The 27,997-nt window shown below is 38.3% G+C and overlaps 2 protein-coding genes across 4 annotated transcripts in view; one reads left to right on the top strand and one right to left on the bottom strand.

Moving 5' to 3' along the window:
- Positions 1–27,934, bottom strand: LOC127961599 (leucine-rich repeat and fibronectin type-III domain-containing protein 4). 3 transcript variants are annotated; one of them, XM_052560787.1, is made up of 4 exons: positions 27,480–27,934; positions 25,391–26,087; positions 11,026–12,781; positions 1–2,357 (listed from the first exon to the last, which is right to left on the bottom strand). In XM_052560787.1, the coding sequence occupies exons 3-4, from the start codon at positions 12,753–12,755 to the stop codon at positions 1,121–1,123; spliced, it is 2,967 nt and encodes a 988-aa protein (XP_052416747.1). In that variant the 5' UTR covers positions 12,756–12,781; positions 25,391–26,087; positions 27,480–27,934; the 3' UTR covers positions 1–1,120. The 3 variants fall into 3 exon arrangements, with proteins under 3 accessions (XP_052416747.1, XP_052416748.1, XP_052416746.1); XM_052560788.1 differs by having other exon boundaries at positions 25,391–26,041; XM_052560786.1 differs by lacking the exons at positions 25,391–26,087; positions 27,480–27,934 and having other exon boundaries at positions 11,026–15,365.
- Positions 1–27,997, top strand: part of pcxb (pyruvate carboxylase b) — a 176,480-nt gene that overhangs the window by 104,697 nt on the left and 43,786 nt on the right. The gene's annotated exons all lie outside the window — the stretch shown is intronic.

Here is a 27,997-nt window from a genome sequence, read left to right as displayed (position 1 = left end):
TATTTTAAAACAGAATTTATTCATTGATTCTGTGGTTTTGGAATGGATTTTTTTAAAATTATTTCTTTTCTTCTATAATAGTCCAGCATCCTTGCAGCCAACATAATAGTCACAGAACACATTCCTGTACTGGAGAGTGGTGGTCACATGATAGAGTAGATCCAGTAGTGTCATAAAATTACTTTTGATTCTTTTTTTTTTTTTGTGCATTAATCCACCCACTCACCTAAACACTTACAAACACATACACACAAACTGGCTTACGCACAAAATATCAAATGTCAGTCAAAGCACATTTATGCTTTAAACATGTTCCGAATCATGCCACCATTGTTAAATTTGTACACTTTAACTTTCCTTGCAGTTTGCATCCTCTACATTCCACATTTGCTGTAATACCATTGTTGCAGTTATCAGCTGATCTCCTCCGATCGATTGTGCATGAGTCGACATGTCCACTTGCTTGTCTTGTCCCAGTAATACACATGGCCACAGGAAAATGAACCATCATATTTCCCCAAGGTCCACTTGTGCTAGAAATCACTGTTTCTGTGGGCCTGCTTATATGTGATGTTTTTTTTTTCTTGTTTTTTTTTTCTTTGTCTTTTAAAAAGAAATATAGTTTGTGGTTCTCCAAAATCCACTGACAAACCAGACTGTTTGCATGTTTTTTTAGGAGACTTGACTTTTATATCTGCTGTCTATTCACTTGCAATTTTTTTTTTCTGATCCATCAATATTATATGAGATCCTCAACAACTTTCCCTCTGAAGAGCCAGTCTAAAACCATCGTATGACTTATCTGGCTTAACTGGTCTCTCAGCCTGGTCAAGCTGGTCTTCATCTGGTTTTGCTGGTGTCACAGGCTGCCCAGCTGGCAAGTACCCCAAATCCCTCTAAAACCAGCAAACCAGATCACCATTTCCAAACCAGAGAGCAGCTAAGACCACCAAACCAGCTTTTGTTGATTTGTTTTACCCCAAATCCTTTAGCCCCACTTATACAGTAACTTTACCACAGCTCTCCTTTAAACCAGTTTCTCCTTCCGGATCCATCTTCTTGTCCTAACAGCTTGTCTCTTAACTTGTCTACTTGCGTATTTCATCTGTTTACTCTTTCGCTACACCACACTCTCCTCAAGTTCTTCTGGCTTTTCTTTGTCCTTTTCTTTATCCTTCTCTTTATCCTTCAGCCACTGGTTCTTTGAATTTGTTGTAACCTCTGCTTTCGGAGGGTTGGAATTTGAGTTTGCGGCGTTATAGGCACGGATGTATCCGCGTGCATGCTGCATGTGGAAGTCGTCACTGCCGCTGCTGGTTGTTGAGGTGCTTGTTGCTGAAGTGCACTGGACAAGCATGCCATGTAACGACTGGCTCCGTTTGGTCCAGATTACACTAAGTCTCTTGGCATAACTGTAGCAGGCTGTTGTGGCGATTTCACCCATATCGAACGATGAGCTTCTCTTGTAGCGCAGGGCGCTGTGAGGAGGACTCTCATTGGACAACACAGGGCTCTGATAGGCCAGTGAGGAATTCCACTGGCTCTCTGGTCCTCCCTGACGGACTACAATGCCCTCTCCTGTGCTGAACCGCCTGTCACGGCCATACTTAGGTGGCGGAGCCAAACTTAAACTGGCCCGTTTTCTTGTGTTCACATTGGTAGGACGCAGTTTGAGCGGTTTCGCCCCTAATTGCCGTGACGGACGTGGCAGTGTGGAGGGGGAGTGATTACTAGGGGTATAATACAAAGACATTTGCTCTTTCTCCAGTTTATACGGAGGAAGAGCCCTGACAGAACCCATCTCGACTTCTAGTCCTGCCCTGAACTGTTCCAGATTTACCTTGGGCTTTGGGAGGGTTTTTGGTTTCACTTTGGAAGTTGGTTTGGGCGGTGACCCCAACCCTCCCTCTGCTACTTTTCGTTTTTGAACAAGCCCGTTGGGCAGCACCACCATCATCACATTCCCATTTCCATTACTCTGAGAAAAGACATCGACTCCCTTGGCAGGAAGAGGCGGGGAGTCTGTTCCTGAGCAGCCTACCTCCTCGCTTATTTCATGATGGTTGTCATGGTTGCTGCAAACACGGTGACGTACCATCAGTGCCACGGTGAACACTAACAGTGTTACCACAACAACTCCACCTACAAGAATTGTAAGTGTCCCGCCAAGGAAGTGAGCTTGAAGCGAACGACAGTCTGGGTAATTGTCCTTGGTGCTAAACTGGGTGCAACCAAGGACCTTTGTAGCGGCCATGGAAGTGACTGTGTCATCAAAAATGGCTAGCACGCACAAATTGTAGTCTGAGCCAGAGACCAGGTTTTTCAGTAGAAAGCTGTCACTCGTGGGGGGCAGAATCCTGAAAGAGGAGGAGAGAAAGAGAGAAAGAGAGAAAGAAAGAGGATGGTTACTAACCTGTAGCTATTACCATTTCCCCATTTCATCACAACGAAACAGCATTTTGCTTAGACACATGTACCATAATTCCCCTGTTCGTTGCACAAAAGCCTACACTAACCGACGTAATGGAAATGTACTGGGCTATTCTGGCACACCACTAGCCAAATTAAAGCCTTCCCATTCAATACATTTAATATTGACATATAATTACAGGCTCGGATCAAGACCTTGACACATTACAATAGTGCTTCAGTCACATTATTAAAACCCCCTTATCCTCCCACATGCAGACATTCTTTTCTTTATCTCTCTCTCATGGAAGAAAAACATCAGCTAATGCCTGCTGTCCACTGGTCCTGATGGGTTTAATTATGTCTCTTCTAAAAATTAAAAGACACCTTAAGTAATGCACATGGAATATAAATTGGAGACGAAGACAGATTTAGCAGTTGGCGTTTTACTGCCTTAATTGTTAATTGTGTTTTCAAATAATATTTTTTTTTTCCTTTGTTGTCCTCTTTTGTCCAGTTTGTCATCTTATTATATACTTTCTTATTATTTAGCAGTTCTTGTTTATATATGTGTGTGTGTATATTTTTTAATACTTCAAATTATTATTTGAGAAGCTTATTATTTTAAAATCCAAAATTCCTATTTAACCTATATATATATATATATATATATATATATATATATATATATATATATATATATATATATATATATTTCTTTTTTTAAACAGGTTTCCCGAACATATCCCCATCTATTTTGAAAAAAAAGGGTAGCTCTTACTGAGCTGAAAAAAACCTTATATTTGTTTTTATTTTAAGTCTGGAGAATTTAACATTTCTTTTCAGATATAAATGCACAGGCATAATTTGTTTATCAAATCAATAAGGTTAAAAAAAGACTCTCTCCCACTCTTTCCTCTCTCTGTCGAACACACACACACACTCACACAAAACACTCTGTCTGCCTGAACTGCTCTGTCATTGGGGTCGGAATCTATTAAGCCTGGCTGTGCTGTAAATTATGAGTTACAGCTCAAGGTCATTCTGTCTGCCCTCTTATAGCTTTGTATTTCCAGACTCTGTGTTGCTCTGCATGCCTTTGTTGTGTTGTTTTTCAGGCACATGAAGAGATATACTATTAAAATAAACATGAAACAATGTCTCAGTAGCTGTATCCAAGGCAGTATATTGGAGCTATGTTTTAGAAGTTACTAGCCATACGTTAGCAGGTAAACATCTCTCTACCAGGACATAAAGCTACAGTAAAACAAGCATTACCATGGTAAATATGTACAGTAGGTTTACTAGATATAGTATGTCTGTAGGTGGATTCCTTTTTTAACCAGGAGGAGTTGGCGCACAAGTGTGAATCCCAGAGCAATAATGATAGCATTGGTGCATTCATTTAAAATGTCAATTGAATTTGTACTATTTGTGAAACTGGATCCACAAATGTAAAACAAGGGGAAAAAATACCACAGCAACTAATTTGATGTCCAGTGGACAAGGAATGAAGAAAGACAAGTGTACTTGGCAGGACAGTGACAGGTGTCTGTCTCTGGGTGAAATATCAGTGCTAACTGCATTACAAGCTAGATCCACATATTGACAAGACAGATCAGTATTGGCTTGTGTCCCGTAAAGAGTGGATGTGCCCTCCAGCAGTATTGGTGTTTTTATGGGTGTCCATATTGTTTCTTTTCATATACTTTCTCTTCCTTTTCTAATTTTGTCCTTTTTGTATATAAATGTTGTAAAGCCTGATACTAGCTGATTCTGATACGCAAACTGAGCTCAGCCAAGAAGTCAGAGATTTCAGTATGAAATGAAATGTTTCTCATTGAATACCCACAGGACCAAATTATCTGAGCTGTGCTATCCATATGAAAAGGATAGTTCAACCAAAATGTAGTTTTTCTGTCATCATTTATTCACCTTTATGTTGTTACAGACTTTCTGTTTGACTTTCTTTTTATTTTAGAACGCAGAAGGTGAATTTGTGAATAACAACTTGGCCACTCTGTTCCATATTGTTAAAAAGAATGGGTGAGGCTGACAACCTCCAAAATGACAAAAAGAATATAAAACTATCAGAAAATAGTCAAAAGTCTGGAGGTCAGTGTTGTTGTTGATGTTTTTTTTTTTTTTTTTATTATTACTTTTATTCATCAAGGACACATTAAATCAATTTAAAATTAAAGACAAGGTTAGAAAACAACCCTCTCTGGACACCTTTGCAATTGAAGCTGTGCCATTTTACAAACACACACACACATACATACATATATATGTGTGTGTGTGTGTGTTTTCTCCAATGCATGTTGGCCACAATTATTGGCACCCCTAAAAATTATTTGAGTAAAATATCTCTGAAGTATATTACCATTGATATTTAATTTTTTTAGCACACCAGGGTAACTAGGAGCATGAAATTGACCAGCCATGGCTTCCCGTTCCACAGAATATAAATATGAGGAACACAAAGGCCTTAATCATCCATCACAGGGAGTTAAACCATGAATATAATCCTGATGTGCAGAACAAGATTGTTGAGCTTCACAAAATAGAAAATGGCTGTAAGAAAAGAGCTAAAGAAGAGGACATGTGTCAGTATGATCCTAATGCACAGTGAGGATGAGAGTTTGAGTGGCTAAAGACTCCAAGGATCACAGCTGGAGAATTGCAGAGATTAGTTGAAACTTGGGGTCAGAAAGCCTAAAAAATAATAATAAAAGAGCCCCTACATCACCACATGTTGTTGGTAGGGTTTAAAAAAACAATAATTCTCCTTCCTCATCCAAAAACAAACTCCAGTATATTCAGTTGTCAGACAAGAATGGAACTTCAAATGGCACTGACTTCTGTGGTCAGACGAAACAAAACCCACCAGATGGGTTTTGTACAAACAGGGATAAAAAGTACCCCATGTCCAGGGTTATGTATTTTATGTTATGGGCCTTTTTTACTGCCGGAGGTCCTTGATGTCATGTTCAGATGCATGGCATAATGTATTCAATCAGAAACCAAAAGATACCGAATCTAAACCTACTGCCTCAGTTAGAAATCTTATAATTGGCTGTGGTTGAATCTTCCATCAGGACAATAATCCAAAACAAATATTAAAATCAACACAAAAATGGGTCACTGTGCACAAAATGAATCTTCTGCCATGGCCGTCCCGGTCCTCTTACCTGAACTCTACAGAAATTGAGCGGGGTGAACTGAAGAGAAGCACCAACATTGAGCCGTGAATCTGAAGCATCTGGACGGATTCTGCATGACGGAATGGTCTCTGAACTTTTATCAGGTGTTCTCCAAACTCTTTAGGCACTATAGGAGAAAACTCATAGCTGTTCATTCCCAGCCCCACCCCCCACTTTAAATTGTTCTTCTTGGATGAAAGTTTAGAATTTTTTGAATGAAGGATAAAAAGAATAAACAAGGCAGATTTATTTTTACAGTCGCCTTTGATCATATATTTATATTTATATTTAGCAGATGCTTTTATCCAAAGCAACTTACAGTGCATTCAGTCTATGCCTTTTTTTTTTTCTTTTTCTTTTTTACCAGTAAATATCATGAGAGTCTAACTGAACTTAGGGCTGTTCCTTTTTTTGGTCATTCAGTGTTCCTGTAAAAAAGTTGAAAAAAACTAGTAGAAAGAAATCATTCTACTAACAAGAACAATATAAAATGCACCAAGGATTAACAAGCTGCTGGATTTATGAATATTAATCAGGTTGTGTATGTTCTCTCTTAAGAATAAAGACTTTATAATCATTGTGAAATTGCTGTTTATTTAGCTCCAGCGGCGGTTATAGGGTTAATACAGGAGAGACGAGTCGGTTATCAGGCCGGTGCACCTATGATACAGCTGTTCTGCGTTCTGATTAAGAGTTAAGACAGAGTGTCTTTTGTCTGCTGTAATTTAAACATTACAGTAAACATATTTTAGATTTACAAAAACTGTATTGTTTAATCAGTTACTCAGGTTAGCACTTAGCTATCATACCCACCATTATCATACCCACTTTAGCTGTGGGCACGATTCGCTTGCATAAGTGTTTTTGTATTCTATGTCATTATAAGAACAGATTGGCACACTATATTATTGTTTTATGTAAAGGTGCTTTGTCAGTGGTAGCGCTGGCTAACTGGCTCAAGGACTCCTCTATGTGCCAATCCCAACAGGTCATCTGATCAGAGCCAACTAGGCTTATGGAAGGGAGGGGTTTGCTCTGAACTTGCTTGCTCGGATCGTTTTCTAATCATTGGCAAATGACTCTAATATTAAATGTAGTTTAATATTATAGTATTATAGTTTAATATAATATAATTTTGGTGACTGAAAATATGTCTGTGCTAAAGTTATTAGACATAATTTATTTGACCAGAGTGAAGATTTATTCACATATGCGAGTGATTTACTCGCAATGTAGAGGGGTGGAAAATATTTAGATTAAAATTTTATATATATATATCTGTTGTTTTAGAAGAGTTTCAATGTTTCAATGAGTTAAAAACAGTCCGTAATACAACAAAAAATAAGGAAATTACAAACAATAGGACAAATACACTGGGGAAAAAAGATACAAATGAAAAACATAGCCTACACAGAAACTGAATAAAGTAATCAAATGTAATAGTCTTAACTATTAACTATTAACTATACATTGTATCTTATTACAGTTACTGAAATTAGGGTCAGGGTTTTCACTGATAAACCGCTTTTTTGGAATTAGCTTCATGAATGTGCGGAAAATGGTCTGTATATTTAGATTAAGAGCTTTTGTTTACAATGGATAAAGGAAAGTAAGGGTTTGTAGCAACATGGGTGAGTAGGTGACGGCAATTTTTACGAGGAACTGCCATTTTCATTTTATAACTCTATAATCTTATTGTACCAAATGTCAACAAATTTTTTCTTTTTTTTCTTGTCAGTTGATATATGAGCTACAGTATATAGTAAAACAGCCACTGAGCAGTAAAATTTTCTTCTGGATTGTCAGCACTCGTAACGTTCCTGAAGAGTGAGTTTGACCTTTTCTTCTAGTGCCTTTAATTTGTGAGATGGAATGGCACAAATTCAGAATTTGACTAGTCATATGTCAACACACACACACACACACATACACACACACACACACACATAAACACCCATTCTGAAGTTAAAACTGACAGGGAAATGTTTTGTGAAACTGGTGACACAGAAACAGGCAATTATTAGAACACTCTAATAATAGAGAGAGGGAGAGAGAGAGAGAGAGAGGGAGGAGGTGGAGGATGGAGCCTGAACAGTGGGAACGAGACAGAAAAGACTTTCATCTTTTGTCTCCACTAACTTAATCTTCATAAACAGACTGTTTTTTATTCTCTAAACTCAACCCTGCCTTTTTCTTGTCACACCCTTTCCTCTCATCTTCACCCAGTTAATGTCAGTATTTTTCTCTCTTGCTTAACCTCTACAGGATCTACCTCATTCTTTTTGCATTTCCCCTGTGTATCCACTGAGACACCTTTTCTGTTGTTTCTTGTTCTGGAGAAAAAGCTATACATCCAGGCACAAAACCAAAGCCAAGATAAAAGCTTTCCTTTTACTTGTAATCGCACTCGTTCTCGATTTTTTCACTCTCTGCTCCTCTTCCTGTTGTTGTGGTGGCCGTCAGCTAGATAGGTTGTGACATACTTATTGGCACTGCAGTTTAAGCTCATTCAAAGACTTCATTATTCTATCCCTTGAGCTCTCTGTCAAACTCTCTATCTCTATCTCTGCCCCACCCCTCTTCTTTATTTCCCATTCCCTCTTTCTGTCTCTCTCTCCCTGCCAGCCCCCCTGTCAGATTCAATGTCTGTGGTGTCAGAAGCTTGTAATTCTCCCACACCACATACACACATTCACTCCCTCTTGGCCCCTTAATGAAGGACAGACAGCAAGAGGGCGTATGTCACTTGCCATAGATAATGTCTCAGAGAAGCGCAAGATGTATCGAACATAATGTCTAACAACGACTAGGCTGAAGCTGCTGCTAGAGCCACAGACACTGATGACATGAGAAAACAGTATGACTGCGTTTGCCTCAGGTTCAACATGACGCTCATTGTTATCACGATTCATGCTGACAAGAATCAGAGCATTGCATATTCATTATTGCAATGCTGTTAGATGTCATATTAAATGGGTTATATAAGCTGGCTCTGAATGCACATAAGTGGATTTCTGAACAATTAGCCTGTAATATGTAGACAGTAGATCATATTTAAAAGGCTGTTGTTTGAGCTCTATTGAAATTCCAATCCATCACTTTAATGTCACTTTCAGTGAAGTATTCTTGAAATCCAAGTTTAGTCAACATATGCTAGTCTGGTTAACCCCCCAAAACAAAAATGGTTCACTAAACTCAGTGACATGACTCCTCTGTGGGTGACTCATTCTCATAGACCTGATAAAGCACTAGACAGCACTGGCACATTTTTTGCAGTTGTTATAGTTGAAGAATTGGATGTCATGTTCAAACTTAAGATGCAAATTTTCACTAACAAGATATTCTTGAAAGTTACTTAATGAATTATTGGCTAAACCATGTCAATTTATTTGTGAATAGATACACTGTATTTCGCTTATTCGGGTTAGTCTAAATTCTGTAATTAATTACCCACCCTCATGTTGTTCCAAACCCGTAAGACCTTTGTTCATCTTCAGAACACAAATTATGATTTGCTTTTGGTGTGGTGGACACTGGTCCACTAATGTGTTAATGTTAATGTTATGAACAGATGTTGTCATTAATGTGTTGCATTTATGATTTTAAAGTTAAGGGCAGGCACAATAAGCTTTAGCTTCTGCCTGCACCAGGTCATTGTGTTTATGTTTTGAATGATTGGATTGAATGATCTGTAAATGACCAAACTGAAATAAATAAATGATATGTTTTATGAAATACAAGACCTTTCTGACCCTTCATAGACAGAAATACAGCTACCACATTCAATGCCCAGAAATGAAGAAAGAACAAGGACTAAAATTTTCAGTGGTTCAACCTTGATTTTATGAAGCTGCGAGAATAATTTTTTTGCAAAAAGAAAACAAAAGTAATGACTTCATTCAACATTTTCTTCTGTTCCAACCTGCACCTTGTTTACAAGCAGAGGAAGATATAAAACATTAAGATCCATAAAACAGTTCATGAACGCACATTGAAGACTGACACGGAAGAGAAGAATTTGTTGGCTAAAGTACTTTATTTTTGATTTCTTTACACACACAAAAAAATATTCTTGTCGCTTTGTAATGTTAAGGTTGAACCACTGATATCACATGGACTATTTTAATGATGTCTTTACTACATTTCTGGGCCTTGAACGTGGTAGAATGAAAGTGACGTGGGGAAAGTTACACCAGAGTCTAGTTTCACTTCGTCCCATTAACTTAAATCAAGGACCCCTTAGCGTGCCGTGGGTTTAGTGATGAGTAATTAAGAATGAATGGGTAAAGTCACGTGAGAGGAGGCAATGCCTCCATTGCAATATTACTAGTTATGCTCGGATGTGATTGGTTCATGCGATAAATCCCGCCTCTTGTGGTCATTCACGTTCCACGTTCGCAGTCAATTTGAAAGAACAATATAATGGTGTTAATAAGTTAATTATTAAAATGAACAGCTGAAAATAAGATCACAATAAAATATATTGTTTAAATTGTTACTGTCTTGAGTTATTATTTTGTAATAAATGGAAAACGCCTAAAAACACTAAATTGATTAGATTCATGCATTGCTTTAATAAATAGAATATTCATTATGAAAGAAAGTGAAGTGACATACAACCAAATATGGTGACCCATACTCAGAACTCGTGCTCTGCATTTAACCCATCCAAGGTGCACACACACAGCAGTCACACACACACACACACTGTGAACACACACCCGGAGCAGTGGGCAGCCATTTATGCTACGGCACTTAGCTGGGGTTCAGTGCCTTGCTCAAGGGCACCTCAGTCGTGGTATTGCTGGCCTGAGAATTGAACCCACAACAACCTTAAGGTTTGGAGACAAACTCTCTAAACACTAGACAACGACTTTCCCACTATATTGTTGGGGTCTAGTGCAAGTAATGTTATAGTATATATATATATATATATATATATATATATATATATATATATATATATATATATATATATATATATATATATATATATATTTATTTTTTTTATTTTTTTTTTTTTATTATTTTTTTTTTTTTTTTTTTGAACTTCTACCTGGGTTAGGCAAATTTCAGAACTGAAAAAATGGCTTCCTTTTAATTAATGAGTGTAAATTTTAGTGTAAATTTTAGCAACTTGACACATTGATCGCACAGGACTCAATTGAATAATATTAGCTTATCTTTTTGTCTACCTGTCTGTCTGTACACAAGGCTTTAATGAAATTCTAATTCTAAGCTCCATCTTAAACTCAAATTCACAGATTAAATAAATAATTTAAAAGGCATTCTCAATTCAGTTTTGAATGATGCACAAAACTCATTTCTACAGAATATGTATTCCCTTTTTTAGTTCCTAAACTGAAATCACCTTGTAAATACATCATGTGCATTTGTTTACACTGTTACTCACCTGTAAATTAGTGTTTCATCAGCAGTACAGTTATACTGTATTTGATACATCCACACCAGGCTGGCTCCCATCGGTCGACCCTTATCCCACCGCACTTGTGCTGAGGTGGAGGTCACTCCTTGTACTCCTATCATCTGCTCCTCTACCCCTTCACTAACCACATCCTCACCCTCAGCCTGACCCTCCTCCCGTCCCTCCTGAGGGTCAATGTTACTGTCCACACCAGGGCTTTGCCCACTGGAAGTCTTCCCTCTGGTGATGTCCGATGATCCAGGATCACGAGCTAACAATACTGTTCCATTTCCACGATGAGGGAGGGGAATAACCTTCAGGTCAACAAGTGAGGTGGCTTCACCTGCAGCATTGATAGCAATGCAAGTGTATCTACCATCATCATGAGCAATAGTCACATGTAGCTCAAGAGTGCCATTTCGGAAAGATGTGGTACGACTGGAATTGCCAATGATGCGGTCATCTGGTGAGACCCAGTGCACCACTGGCTCTGGATCACCAATAGCACGACATTTGAGAGTTGCCCTTTGACCCTCCAAAACCCAGAGTTTGTGTGTATGCCGTGTAATAAGCGGAGGTTCACATGCAAATTCCTCCTCAGGGATAGACCAGAAATAACGTCCCGCTAAATGAAGGGGTGTAGCACAAGTTTCCATATCATCAGTGCGGATCAGCCTCCTCAACCAAAGCAGTTCACAGTTGCAGTGTAACGGGTTACCCCCAAAATTTAAGTTGATTACTGCATTGTAGGGTGTAGGGCTGATGACCCCCGTCTGGGAGCGAGCGAACAATGGATCGGGTGGTAAAGTCTGTAGGCGATTTGAGGTCATGTCCAATCGGGCTAGTTTGTAGAGTTCACTAAAAGACCCCTCAGCAATCTGGTCAATGAGATTGTGATCTAGGTTCAAAGTGTGCAGACTGGCCATACTCTGAATGGCATCCCAGGGAACCTTGCGCAGATTGTTGTAGGATAGGTCCAAATCCTCCAGAGTGAATAAAAAGTCATCAAATGCCTCAGAGGAGATGTTGATGAGTTGGTTGTTGTTGAGAATGAGATGCTGGAGGTTTATCATGCCTACTAAGTCTCGTGGACCCAGCTCTGAGAGTCGGTTGCCATCTAAGTGCAACGAACGAAGACTTTCCAGATCTGCAAATGCCAGTGGCCGGATGTGACTGATGGTATTCCGGGATAGTGTCAAATCCACCAGTCCCGTCATGTTGGCAAAGTCACCTCCTCCCACTTCTCGAATGAAGTTATCGGCAAGGCGAAGTTCAACAGTTCGGCGGTCAATGTTTGGCGGGACAAAAAGAAGACCTTTGTCAGCACAAAGTGTGCTTAGAGATTCTGAGAGATTCCTGCAGACGCAATGAAAGGGGCACGCTGACACTACACCCCACGTCTCACCAGCTACAGCTCCTGGAATCTGACTGAAAAAAGCAGGCAACAAGCAGGCACAAGTGACCAGTGCCAGCCAGTGCAGTAATTGCAGTGGTAATGTTGGTGAGAATGTGTCTGGGGGTGAGTATCTGCTGGTGAACTTTGGCCAGAGCGGAGGAGAGGGTTGACAAAATGCTTCAGATTGTTTGAGGGTTTTCTGTTTCAGATGGATGGAAGGATGAGCGGGCAATGAGGGGGAGTGTGTGTTCCTGTGAGGATGGTATAAAATGTGGGACGGATGTTGTTTTCTGAATGGCTGAAGGAGTGGGGAGTCTTGCATGGTAGATAGGGGAGTGATCCACAGACCTAGAAAAAGCAGAAAGAGAAAGACATCAGTCATCATGTTTCAAGTGTCAACTTTGTAGTGCTGATGTGTGTGGTTCCTTTAACTCTGAATGAGCTCATGCAGTTGCTCTCCACAGGAATTCCTACGCTTGGGCACGCTGTGCATAACTGCATGTAAAATTAAAGCAAAACCAATGCCAATAAACAATAACCACACTCTCAAACACTATTGGTGGAAATTACACTATCTACAAACCTCTAACAAGAATGGAAAGTCCATATGACAATTATTTAATGCTATTTGGAATTGGAAGCTTGTAAATTTACACTCCCACCTTCATGTGTGGCAGTTTTCTTTGTAAGAAGAGCTGTAGAAGAGAAGAGAGAAGAGAGAGCCACAAAAACTCTGATGGACTGATGGAAAAACTCCATTTAAGAAGTTTATTTTTAATAATGTGGAAGCTACATGGTAAAGATAAGGTTAAATATAGTATAAAAATATGTACAAATAAATTCAGAATGCAAACATTGTCAGTTTCTGCAGTGCACTTGCTTGAACAGATAAACTGATGCATAAACACGCAGGAAGAGAGAAGGACAAAAAGAACGAAAGAATTATCACATCACATAAAAATGCTAATTACAGGTTTGATACTGGAAAATCTATAATATCTGTAATTTGATCTCTTGGACCAATTTGTCATGTTTGTCATGGTAAAATATGGGTTTCAACTCAGAGATGAAGCTAAAGAGGTATTAAGTTCTTTGAGAGTGTACATCACACTTTTGTCCTACATTAGCACATTCAGCAAATGCTCTTTAACTGTGTCACTTAACACTAAGTGCATGTAATCATGCAGGTACAAGCCAAGGAAAACAACTATCAGAATCAGCAAGAAATGTTCCATCTCTGCATGTATACTGAGAATTTGGACCACAGCTCAGATGAGATGACTTAGAAATCAATCATTCTGTCTTCCTCGTGGCTAGTGTTGGGAAATAGCCCGCTAAAAATAGTGACACTACTAACTCAAATAAATTTTTCATTTGTGTAACATTTAAAACAATGTACCTTTTCAACAAGATACGTTTGTACTGTATTACAACACAATAATGTGGAAACCCACTGTAATTATATTTATCTTTTCATTGCCTATGTTCTCTAGTTTGTATATCACTATAGTATAAGTTGTGTTTTGGAGTGTTTTCTGTGAAGTGACTTTTCAGACTTTCCAAAAAGAACAAATCATGGAAGCCCATTTAACAGGAGCGTTTTTATTCTTAACAGCCCAGTTGTTTGGTGTTTGAAGAAAAAACTTTGATTATGGAGTAGTAAACAAAATATGGCATGACTTCATCTGCAAAGAAGAAAAGTGTTCAAAACCTGAAAGTAAATGATAGGGACTGTCGAACACAAGAAGGATTGTGTCAGAACAACACAGAACTACTGCAGCAAAGTGACAGCAAGCCAGCAATATTCATCTGACATATTACCACAAAAACCGACCACAGAAAATTGAAAAAAGTCAACATCGACAAGAGCTGTAATTGCTAAAACTTTAATCGCAGACACCAGTGCTATGATGCGAAAAAGATATAGTCATGCTCGTTAAAATTAGACAGCTGGAACTCAATTGCTAGCTTAATCAACTGACTTAAATATTATCAAAACCACTGTGGGCAGCTTTGAGGAGAAGGGTCAGAAGCCAATTTTTTCTTGTAACATTTCTAAGCAACTGGCAGGTGTTCTGATAGACTGCATTGCACAGGAGATCATTCACAATTTGTATTAATATATTCTAAGAAGGTTGGAGGCTGTATTGTTGGTTTCCAACAATAACTTGTTGACTTTTAGTTTAATTAGCTTAGCAAGCTGCATCTTCAAAGTAACATCCCCTGCACTGCTCACATCAGACTCACATCTGTAACAGTGATCTTTAAATAACCATTCCCAACTGTTTGTGTCCATGCAGTACTTCACATACCAGTGAATGCACCTCATTAGTAGAATTTGTGCTTGCTCACTCCTCTTCGATATTATTAACTGTACAGCAGTAATTATGCAAATTTCAAACCAACAAGATGATATTTTTTTGCAAACTCATTACACTGAAAAATGTAGATAAGTATAAACAGGAAACAATCAGACTTTACTCAATTAAGTTTTTCAGCACATTACTCATGAAATAGTGGCAGAATCTTATTTTGTGAATATATAACAAAATTAGGTAAGTCCCACTTTAAAGTGCAGAAATGGGAGGGATCTTGAACATTTATAATGTTTACATAGAAATTGCTTGATTAAACCTCATGATTAAATTGATTACTGTATTGACTGGAAGATTCTTTCAGAGACCATTAAGGTTCTACTTACAGCATTATGGTTGTGAACAATACTGTAAGTATGGTTGCCATTAGAGATGTACCGATCGATTGACCAAGGATAGGAATCGGATGATTTTCCTCATGATCATCAGTTTCACTTTCTGATTTCGAGACGATCCATTTTGTTACCAACGGTATAGGCAATAACACCAGCTGCACATTCTCACTCTCTCCTCTATGACGACCCCTTCTCTCTCACACACGTCTTATTCCGTACTGGTTATATAATGCTTTTACTGCACATTATTTTAGTCATTCCAGCGGGTTTTGCGCTTACACTAAAAACGCGTGAAACACCACTGATCAATATTAGTGGAGTGCACAAGCCATGCTCAGTCTCAAACAGCTTGTGGGCCACAAATACCAAAATGAGTGACTAACTGCGCCAAAACTTTAACTAAAAAACATACACAAAAAATTTGTCAAAATGCCCATCTTGGCAAGTATGCAGTTAAACACAGTCAGTTTTGGAACGTTAAATAATTGCGAATTAGAACACATGTTGTGTAAAAGTATATTCAGTACGAGGATAAACTCTTAAAGGGACCGCAGCCCAATATTCCTGCTGCTGTCTGTCATGTTAATCAAAGAACAAAAGAAGAAAATCACTTTCTGCTCTTGACTTAAGTTTTATAACTTTAATGGTAAGCATTAATTTCTATAAAATTTTTACTAAGACTACAGAAATTTTGATAAAAAATTTACATTTCGTTACTTTAATTTCTGTAGTATTTCTTACCTGAATAAAAACTTACTTAACCTGAAAAACTTAGTTTCATAGCTCTCTTTATTCTATTGCATTTATTTGTGCTGTTATTTGCATTTTTTCTTAATTCTTGTTTTATTACTGACTTTTTACTTTTTTTTTTTTTTTTTTTTTTTTGATGAAAATAAAACTTTGCGTTGAAGAAAAGTAAATTTTTGTTTATACATGTTGTCAATTATATTTCTTAGAAAAATAAATAAGAATCAGCAAAAATGGGTATCGGTATCACACTAACAAAAAATGGAAGGAAAAGAAAATTGGAATCGGCAAGAAAATTTCAATTCTGTCATCATTCTCACCCTAATGTCATTTTAGACCTGTACAACTTTATTTTGTGGAATATAATAAAAGAATAGTGTTCTTTTGTATATACAATGAAAGTCAATGAGGTTCAATGTTCTTTGGACTTCGTTGTTCTTCAAAATATCTTATTTTGTGTTCTCTAGAATAAATAAAGTTATACAGGTGTGGAAAAACATTTTCACTTTGGGGAAAACTATCCCTGTAATTGATGAAATTCAATGAAGACGTGGAATGTCGATACTCTGTGATTGAACTAGAGATATGCCAGATGAACTAGAGATATGCATCATAAGAAATACATTTGTTATGTGTTGGTGGAGGAAAAAGAGAGTGCAACTGAATGCAATTTGTAACGTGACTTTTAATGTCACTTTTAACTCTGCATTCCCAGAAGTCTGTGGGAGAAACTCTATATTGCTATGCCAAAGTATCGACTTCATCTGTCTCTTCTTCTGTCTCTTCTCCTATGTGGTCTTCGTCCAACCTCCTGTGACCTTCCTTCTCCTCTCCTCTCCCTCCCTACCTATTTCTTTTCCACGCCCCTCTTTTTCAGTTTCATTCTATTACCCAGGGTCCTGCTTATCACCTGTGTCCACTCTTCCCATCTGCCCTTGAGGTAACTTGAGAAGTGATGCAACATTAGTTAAGTATCCCTCCACTCTCTCTCCATCTCCAATTCTCACCATATTTAGCCACCTGAGAACAGACCAGCCGAAATAGATCTTGTCTTTTTCGTCCATCGATCTGGCCGCCCGGGATAGATAGCAGCCCTTCCTCAATATTATCAGGCCTCTTCCTCCTACCATCCTCTCTCGCTCTTTTCTTATCCTCCGCCCTCTGTGTCCTTTACTCATATTCGTTTCTAAGTTCAGGACATGCCTGTACTCATCTTGGTCTAATTTTATCTTCTAGAGAGCTATTGGGTGTGTGTGCATGTGTGTGTTGGTAGGGCATAGATTAGATTAGAATAGAATATAAATTCTGGTAATCCTTTTGTAATCCGTAATGTTATTCATGATTCAGTCTGAATGAAAAACTACTGCGAGTGCTTGGCTTTAGAACGTAATAACCCTGTCCATTATATGTGTGTGTGTGTGTGTGCGTCTGTCTCATGCTGAACATGTCTCTGCACTTAGCAACTCCCTCAACCCTCTTTCGCCAACACATTCTGTCCTCAATGCACCCATCCTTCCTCCCCGTATCCCTCACTGCCTCATATTAAATCTGACGCAGAGTTTTGCTGCTGTTCCCAGTGTCTCCACAGCTTCAGTGGCCACAAAGCGGATGACCATTTGCTAATGATTATCGCATCAGTTACGTTCTGTACCGCACAAGACTATAAAGAGAGCTGTCACACACACAAACACACACAGGGACTGAAAGACTAATTGAAGCAGCATTGACTGAGTAAGAATCATTAGCATCCTGGCTTAGTTTTAACGACTTCTTGGTGCTCGAGTTGCATCGCAAGACTTTTTTGTCTTCTTCTTCTAGGAAGGTTATTTTTTCCAGAGCAGCATGACACCATAAACACAGTGCTCAGAGACCTTTCATCAAACCAGCAGCTTTTACCTGTTATTTTTTTATTCCAGTCACTGTTATCCAAATCTTGTATGTTATTTTATTTTTATTCTATTTTATTTTATCTAAAGGGTATTTAATTAGTTACTTTTTTTTTAATTGGTTGTAATCTAATATTGTTTAACAATATTGATTCTAAAATCTCAAATCTGAATAAACTGAGAATTACATTGACATGTACTGTTTTAATTTATTATCAGTTACATTTATTGTATATCGCTTTTCATCATAAAGCACCAGTGGTGAACGGACCAGAGTTGACAAAAACTCCATAACCTGTTTGTGTTTTTTGCATTTATTTTAATGAACGACAATGACAATCGCATTTTAATTTATATGAAATTCTGATTTAATTGAATATTGTTAATTTTGGAAAACAGATCAGTCTATAACTCTAGTAGCATTTTGTTGCTTTTTATTTAATGATTTCACTGACTGTAGGATTGTGGCCTCTGGGTGATAGTCAGACAGGTATAAACCGTACAAGTGGGATGTGGTGATTGGAAGAGGAGTGTAGTGCAGGGTGCTGCCCATAGAAATGTTTCCCACTAGAACACAATTTATTGTCAACGAGAGCGGTCAGAATTTAGAGCAGGCACAATATCATAAAAGTGATGAGTGATAGAGAAGCGAAGTGCGTTTCTGAGACAAGAAGGTCTATAATACTTGGAGTGAGCTTACCATTAGCATTCAAGGACAGCTGCTTACCTAGGCCAGGAAGTATGTGTTTTAAAATCTCACCTGAGCCAGAAAGTGACTAATCACTCTGTGGCTGTAGGAAATGACATGACTAGGTTGATTGGCTGATGGCAATATACACCATTTGAAATCCTTATCTATCATGAACTATGAGTCCATTGCCTGCTTTTATACTAGGGGCCAGATTTACTGGCCGATGGGAGGAGAAATTCTGTGTCATTTACTGACAATGCACACATTAATAGACACAGCCAGATCTTCCATAATGACCAGCGCAATCTACCAAGAGTAGCGCAAATACCAGTAAATACCACTCTCCTCCCATAAATTTTGCATCTGAAAGGGAAACTCCTACAAATGCATATTCAATAAGGTCAGGTGTCCATGTCTTTTCTGAAATAATTTATTAAATCAGGCCCTAGATATTTTTTATTTTATTTTATGGCTGTCAGTGGCAAAAAAATAAATAAAATAAAATTAGCTGCAGCATCCACCAGCAGTGGCTTATTTACTTATTTTAACACTAAACAACAAAAGCTCAATGCTGATCGACAGTAGATTTGTGAAATTTCACATTACCCAGTTGTTTTCTCTCATCGCAATCAATTCAGTTGCAAAACCGGAATTGGGGTTGCATATATTTTTCCAATAACACTGTAAATTTAATGGCCAGAGAGGAACTAAGCTCCGATGGCTGAATAGTGAAATATGTGATTTTCTGTTTGTTGAGGCAGCCTTTGTAATATTTGCGTGTGCTGGCTGTATTGTGTTTGAATACATGCTTCATGAGGACACAATTGTGTATAATAGCATAACATAAACATTATATGAGGACTTACTGTGAAAAAAAAAAAAAGTTTTATATATATATATATATATATATATATATATATATATATATATATATATATATATATATATATATATATATATATAATATATATATACACACACACACACACACCAGGGTGTTTTTATGCCAGTAGTTTTTCTTTGAGGTTAGGGCTTAGAGGAAGAAAATACAGGTTGTACAGTATAAAAACCATGTCTATGGAGAGTCCACTTAAACCATACGTGTGTGTGTTTGCAAAAGTGAGAGGAAGACTGAGAGAGCCAGAAAGAAGGTTGAGACAGGTGGCATAGGTCACAATGAGTTTAAGTCTGCATTATGCTTTTGTGTGGATCTAAAAGATGAGCTTTAGATAGGTGTGGTCTCACATATATCATTCATATCATCTGATCTGTGGTATTAAAGACTTCTATCCTCTAATGAAATATCTTACTGTGAATTGAACTGGGGGATTTATTATCTGTGCAACAAAGAGAATCAATGATCCTCAGATGTCTCCTGCTTTTATAGGAAATGATCTTCAACACACACATGCACATGATCAAACACGCATACACACACGTACTCTTTGACAAATGGCTTTCATCTTCCTGGTTCTCATCTCACAGTTGTACATCATCTCTCTCATATCTTCACCATTTTCCCCTGTTCTTTTTCTCTCTCTCTTTCTGACTGTGTGAGCAGTAGACAAAGTGACTAAATGTCATGAAGTCATTAGGATGTAAAGAGAAAAGTCAGGGATGTGGAAGGTGTTCACAGTTTCTTTCTTATGCCCAAACACACATGCACACTCACATGCACTGATATGGAGGCGGATGACGGCCTGACAGCAGTGATCCATCAAACGACCGAAAGGGAACTTGCTGATGACGAGAGAGTGAGATAGAAAGAGAGAGAGAGAGAGAGAGAAAAGCTGGTGGAACGGCAGAGAAAAGTGTGTTGGTCTAGATATATAATAAGATATAAGTCAGTAAAACCTAGCCATAAAAAATGTTTGCTTGTTATTTTTTAAGTAAATCAGAACCCAGATTTTATGACTCTCTGGGATGGGATGAATTCATATTTCAGGAGAGTCTTATTTATCTGACCTGGCAGTGACCCTTTGAGCACTGCACACTCAGACTCCCAGCATCGATCCTTCTAGGCATCTGATTATCCATCTAACCATACCTTCATATAACTGTCCATTTCTCTATTCATTCAGTTGTCCATCATCTTTCCATCCACTCTTCGAATTTGTCTGCCTGTAGTATCTTTCGGTCTGTCTACCATTCTCTAGTCTTTTTGAAGAGGTCAGTCTCATAATTCTCCTCATTTCCTGTTCTTCTGTTTCTGAATTCACTGTCTCAGCACAGTGAATCAGCAGAATATAAACTCTGATCCTTAAGCACTGGAATACGCTCGATTATTCTTTATAATATGATACTTATATCTGTCAGTCTACCAGTGGCGCCTTGTGGGTTTTAAAATAGAGGCACACTAATTGTATTGGTCTGGGGATCTCTGCCGATTATTATTATTGTTTGATTTTTAGTGGCTTTTAGTTAGAAAACGTAAAGAAAACGACACACATACAGCAAGATAACAAAACTTCACTTACCTGTCATATCACTTGAAGAAAACATCCATCCCTTTTTAAAAATCGGTGTTAAAAGAGAGCTGACTGTTGTGCCATTAAATTAAGCTGACTGCTGTAGCCTATATCCAGCTTCGGTGTGTACAAGCTCTCATTATTTTAAATTTTTATATAAAGTGTTTGAATGACAGCTTGGTAAATCTGTAATTGATCAAATATTCAATATCACTACTCATCATAAGTACTTGGTACATTATCAACGTAGCAGGAGACGTTCAAACTAATATCACGTAATTTACGTCTCTATGATGATTGGTTGATAAACCAGAAGGGAGGCTAGCCTCCCGTACAAGGTTTCTATTTTCAATTCACTGAAAGTGAACACTCGAGAGTGACTGTATTTTTATTTTATTATATTTTTACCCACAGAGGCACAAGAGCTCAGCTCTCCCCTGGCCACCCCCTCCCCTTCGCTATAATTTAGCGGTTATAATTAAAACAGCAGATTTGGCACATTCGCGATAGAAAAGTGGCGCTTTCCAACTTCAGTAACATGTCATGGTATTACAGCTGTGAAATTACAAACAAATAAATATATATTCCGAGACATTAACTGAATTTAATTGTACATTTTATTAACATTAAATCAAGTCCTCATTTTCACCTCAATATTTTGAGGAAACTGTGCCTCCCCTGCCTCCCCCGACGAGCCCCCACTGCAGTCTACACCTTGCATTTTATGTATTACCAACAGGTTTGTTTATCTGTCATGGTGGGGAATTAGCATTTTTAAAATGCCATTAAGACATTTACTATTTTTATTAAGCTGTTTTCCTCGTTGGGACAATTGGCTGGTTCACACAGTGCAGGTGTTTTTAGGTTTTACTCTCCTTCTGGGGGCATTTGGTCTTGACAATTTAGTCAAATCTGGACCCATACTGTAAAAAATGACTTCAAATTTGATGGTAAAAGACTGTAAAAATGCTACTGTGAAAACCTTTAAAATGGTTAATGGTCAGTTTCCCTACTATTTAGGGTGAAAAACTGCATTGGACATTACATGTAATTTTACAGTAGTATACCCTTTTTGTAAGTGGAAAAAGAATGAATAAACTGACATTCCCAGAATTCCATGCGTTACATTTAAAATGTGTATATATATATATGTGTGTGTGTGTGTGTGTGTGTGTGTGTGTGTTTGTTCTGATCAGTATCAGCTATCCTAAACCTGATCATTTTATGTCAACTATCATAGAGGTGTTGTGCAGTAGACCTTCAAGTAGATTTGCAAACTAGCATTAAATGGAAAAGACGTGATGCACAAGAACCAATGATGCCTGTTTCAGAACGTCTCGTGTTCGATCTTCCAGCTTAAGCGTATTTAATGCACATCTTGTAACAAATCACTTGAGGGTCTTTTATTTACCATTTACTTTCATCTGCTCTCAGACCATATGAGATTGTGGTGCTCAATGCATTGTTATGGGTTGCATCTTGCTTCAGATTGAGACACATTGTGCCTGAGAATCTTTCCGCATGGACCGATATATATTGGATTGAATTTAAGGTAACACTTTAGAATAGGGAACACTATTCCTAATTTGCTGCTTATAAATAGTTAGTAAGGTTAAGGTATTGGGTAGGATTAGGAATGTAGAATAAGGTCATGCAGAATAAGACATTAATATGTGCTTAATTAGTACTAATAAATGGCTAATATTATAGTAATATGAATGCTAATAATTAACTAGTTAAAGGTACAGGTTTTAGGACCTGCACATAGAGGGCGCACTACCAAAACAATAACAATCGCCTGGTTTGATGATGCTGAGAAGGAGCGTGGAATGATGGGATTTGTTGTCTTCTACCCAACCGCTGACGGCCATCAATCAGATGGAAAGATAAATCATGGTTTTAACGCAAGTTCAATGATTTGCGCGAGTAGATTACATACAAAGTCAATGCAAAGATGTGATCAGACTATTGATCAGATGCATCCTCGTGCGGGTCTAGAGACGAAATTTCCCCCGTTTGCCGTGTATAGCCCAATATACTGATCTTGTTGATCGTTATAACAGCATATGTTTTATGTAAAGATACAAATCAAAATAACTCACCGGTCGAATAAAATACAAGCGACATCAGCATCTCTTTCTAGTTGAAGTTTGTCATGAAGCTACTTCAGCATTTGTTCATGACACTGTTGTCATGTGGTTTCTAAGTCAGTAAAGGCGGTAACAAAGGGTAACTTAAGGGTGACAGGCGACTGGACTGCCCCGTGTCACTGTTTAGAATGGGAATTTTATCATGATTTACAGGTAGTTGAAAACATTAGAGATATTGTTAGTAATCAGCTGGACAAAATATATAACACTATCCTAGTGGTTTTTTGGATATTTTACTGCAAATAACTTACAAATTGTACCTTTAAGAGACCCTAAAAGAAAGTGTTACCAAACTGAATAACTATAATGTACAGGACTATAAAGTATAGGCTCAATATTCAGTGACTTGGAACTTGATCGAGATATCTATTTATAACACTTTAACAAATAAAACTCTATATGCCTAAATTAACCATAAGCTAGGATCTGCTGGTAAATGGTATGTCTCTGCTGGCTCACCATCTGGACCAGCCCCACACCAACATACACGGCCACTAAATTTATTTTGGCTCAAGCTATTTTTCAGCAGGGTTGGTGAAATAACTGGATGGGTATCACAGTTTACAGTTTAGCACAATGTCACATGCTCACTAGCACATGATCTGTCCTCCTTCATCAGAACCTGCTGTTCCTGCACAGGCACAAGCTAACTGCTAATGAACTTGTTTAGTTTATATAATGCTGCTGCAGGGAAAAACTCCGGAATAGAGAGAGAGAGTTGATAGACATGAAGGTAGGACACACGTTTGGCTTGGAAAGGAAAAGAAAGGAAAGGATAGGATAGGACACAGGATACATCCTTTTTTGGATAAAACTGTCAAGGAAGGAAAGCCAGCATATGATTATCTTAAATGAATAAGTATGTAAACACCCAGCCCTTTCTTTGAATTTTTAAGAGGAAACAATAACTCTGAGAAAAGGACTTGGAGAATAAATATGAATAAATAGACAAAAGTACTCAAGAGGTTTTATAGGGTGGTCCTTGAAGTATGGGGTGCTGGTATTGATGTTGGCATGGTTACAAAGAGAATGCATGCTACTTTTAAAGCAACCTCTCTCACACTTAATGACACACACACAGAGAGAATACACCAGCGTGAGAAAGGCAGAGAGATAAAAGCTGTAGTGCAGTGTAAAGTGTCCTTCATATGTGCACATGAATATGCATAGAAAAGCATGCACTCTGGATAGAGAGCACTAGAGATCTGTGTGTGTCCATGTTATCATTATAGCACTAAAATCAATCTCTCTTGTGTTGTGTCACCGCATTAGCCACTGTGGGATATGTGCTTGTGTTTATGCAAGGATACGAGGGAGAAAGAGGGAAAATAGGTGGAACAATAAATGGCCCACAACATACTTTGAGCTCCATAAATAACTGGATATTCACATCTGTCTTTCACTGGAGGGAATTAGGTCAACATCTAGTACTTCCTTCAAAATACCCCACCACATGTATTTCAGACAAGAAAAGGATAGGAAAGAAAATAACAAATGAGGTCTCTTAAAATGTGAAGTGTAGAACTGATGTGTCAGCAAACAGAAATATAAAAATTATGCTTTCAGAACTTCACTGTCTTCCATTGGACTGCCAAACAGATATTCCCCCCCCCCCCCCCTCAAAGTCATGCAATTGGTTATGCCAATGTTGCTATGGCTATACAAAAGCTGTTTAAAATTTCACAGCAACTTAATTACACAGCCACCTAAGGTATCATTTTGCCCAAATCCCAGAATTCGTTGCAGTCACCTTAGTAAATCCTACATCCAGTAAACATTTTGATTGAAATTTTGATGTTAAATAACAAAACCATCATGCAAACACCAAACCCTTTTGTAATCAGTATCCTTCCAGAATGCTGCTTTAAAGTGTGGCAAAAAAAGTCAATTTCTGGTAGTCAGTGCAACAAATCCATTTGAGCTGCTTGGACAACTTATTTAAAAAATATTTCATCATCACCAGACTAGGTGGATTATTGTTGAAATTACTAGAATTTGTTCGTGAGAATTCACCTGACAATGGTAAATGTGAAGGTGTCTTAAGAAAGCTGCGGTCTACATAGGCAAGGACCCTGTATCCCAGCCTTTAGTCTAATTTATTTTTATTTTCAAGACAAAATCAATACTTAAATGAAACTTGGAACACCATTAAGTCTCCTGTTTTCTGAAAGAGCAACCTCTAAGAGATAAAATGTTCCACTGTGTGTGCTAAAGGATGTGAAACAGGACTGTGCATACAAAAGCTGGGTAAAGATTTTCACCCATTGCTGTATATATGTGTGTTTGTGTGAGTGAGGGTATTTACCTTTTTTGTCTGTGTTGATCCCAGGTCAATTAGCTGCTCATTTCCATGCGTTTAAGTTTCTGAGATGCGTTTTAATCCAGACTGAGGTGTTTATCCCTTGTCGAGGTAGAGGAGTGTCAGTGTGTGCTTATGAGTTTATCCTGTGTCCATGCGCACACTTCAAACATGCAGATTTAACTTGAGTCAGACTCTCAATTCCACTCGTATGCACTTAGATATGCTCTTCCCTTGCTGTGGAACATTTTGGCCTTGGGGCCTACCAGCAATTTCACATTTCCACTGATCGCATTTTAAGATTCTCACCATATTCTTCCACCTTTGACTCTTTCCAGCTGGTTTTCCCCTCTATTTTCCAGGATCCTGCTGTTTTTATCTTCCTCTCACTTTCTATTCCTGCTCCTTTTCATCCACCTGCCATGTTCATGCGCTCATTTTCACCTTTAACACCTTCTAATCTCGCTCTCTCTCATTATGTCAGTTTGTTTATTCCTTATTCCAGATGTGCACCTTGTTTGTATTCTCCTCCAAATTGCTCTGATTGTTATTTTCACGCACTCGCCTCGTCAGTTGTTTGTTCCATTCGTCTTTCTGTGTCGAACTCCAGTGAGCTGCCAGTTCTGAGGCCTTTGTGTCTCACGGCAAAACAACGTCCTAGAGAAAGCACAGAGAAAAACGGGATGATGGGAAGGAGGAATGACTGAATGTGGAAGATGGGTATGGAATGAAAGCAAGAAAAGAAACAGTTAACTTAAAGGTACACAGAGATACTTAAACTGATATCCAGAAGACAATTTAATGAGTAGAAATACAAATATAAAAAAATTAGGCAATTGTTGATTGAACACAGATAAGAACACAGATAAAAATGATGTATATTTAATCAAGATATCAAAATAAATTGAAATGGGAAATAAATACAAATTATACATAATTAAATATATATATATGATTTTAAAGATTTCTTGATACCATGCCATTCTGATATCTATTCGGATGTGAATATCAGATTACTGGGGTCTTTCTGGGGAGGAAAAATCTGAGAAGCAGGAGACCTCAGCTCCATTTGCTCTAGTTGCTTTTAACTTGCCATCAAGGAGAAATTATTGCCATATTAACAAGATCTCATTTGGGATTTTTTACTCCTATCCAGTGAAGAGAGATAATATTTAATTACATGCTTCTTCTGATGTCATCCAGGACTGCCACTGAAGTCCAGTACTAAATGGGCCCACTGTCCCTTGGGCTAAATGATTAGGACCCTAGTTGCCCCCCCTCCATCCCCACCATCCCCATCACAGGGCTCGGGACATCCCCCTTCCAGCCCTGGACACCATCCCTGATTTGCATCGATTTTGCACTTCTAAAATAATTCCTCTAGACTGCATCTCTCCTCTTGTTTAGTCATCTCTGTCTCTCACAGTTTTCCATGTTTTCTCACCTCATCCGACTGCAAAACAACAACAAAAAAATAGATCCCTCTTGGAAATGTCACCAAAGTGTTTTCTTGTCATTTTGTCTCTCACCTTCCCTCTCTCTGCTCCATCTCTGTCACACACACACACACATCTCTAGTTATTTTTGTGTCCTCTTCAGCTTGTCATTCATCTTGAGCATCTCACAGACAGCACAGAAGCAGCATTCAAATTAAAAACCTCCCGTGTGTGCGCGTGTGCTCGTCAAGAGAATCACAGATGCAGACAGTGTTTTTTTTTTTAATCTGTGGGTGTGGTGACAGTGTGTGCTGCTTTGTGTGTGAGACTGTGACTACTAGTTAATGTGCGTGTGTGCGTGTGTGTGTGAGTGTGTGTGTGTGTGTGTGTGTGTGTGTGAGAGAGAGAGAGAGAGAGAGAGAGAGAGAGAGAGAGAGAGAGAGAGAGAGAGAGAGAGGAGTTAAGCAGCTGTCTTATATGGCATCAGGCATGTCACCATGCAGACTGACAAGCTTTCCACTAAGCATCTTCTCTCTGTCTCATCATCGCTTTCTCTTGTTTTTATATGCCTTATCAGAAATGTCTTTTTCCTCTTTACTCTCATTATCCATCATCGAAATGACACACACATATGCACATGCAAACACGTCCCCACAAACCTGCTTTTCCAGCTTTTCCAGTCGAGTCGTCCTGCAGGAAATGCCGATCCGACTCCTGGCTTCCTCAAAAGCGAAACAAGACCCTCATTCTCTCTCTTTCGGACTCCGGTCCTCTCCCTCCCTCTCTTGATTTCTCTCTCTCCGTCTAACACTCCCTCGTTCTCACCAGCTGTGTGCCACTGAATCTCTTCAGAGGACAAACTCCTCTTTTGTTCATCCCTCTTTCTTTCTCTTCTGCCACAGCTGATTGAAATTTAAGTCATTTTTAATCCTGTCGGTCAGGTATCCAGGGAACAACAGAACAGAAGAAAAAAAAATGAGAGCAAAAAATTGATAGATCTCTTTTGTACTGCTAGATATTTTTAGCAGTGCGTTTGCATACTTCTCTCATTTGCTTCTACTGTTGTTCAGATTTTCTCGGGTTTCTACAATTGTTTTTTCTTCTTTCGCAAGCAGATGAGATGTTTGCGCGAGCCAGCGAGCGACTAAGGAGCGAGTGTTGACTACACACTGATACT

The sequence above is a fragment of the Carassius gibelio genome, chromosome B7 (assembly GCF_023724105.1).
Source record: "Carassius gibelio isolate Cgi1373 ecotype wild population from Czech Republic chromosome B7, carGib1.2-hapl.c, whole genome shotgun sequence".
Lineage (NCBI taxonomy): Eukaryota > Metazoa > Chordata > Actinopteri > Cypriniformes > Cyprinidae > Carassius > Carassius gibelio.
The sequence above is the reverse complement of the archived record's forward strand: the minus strand, read 5'-3'. Positions and strand labels throughout refer to the sequence as shown.

Excerpts from the sequence above, each read along its gene's own strand:
- LOC127961599 (XM_052560786.1), bottom strand. The coding sequence starts at position 12,818 with ATGATGACTGATGTCTTTCTCTTTCTGCTTTTTCTAGGTCTGTGGATC. Across the intron at positions 2,358-11,025 it reads GATGAAACACTAATTTACAG|GATTCTGCCCCCCACGAGTG; the intron begins GTGAGTAACAGT and ends CTCCTCTTTCAG.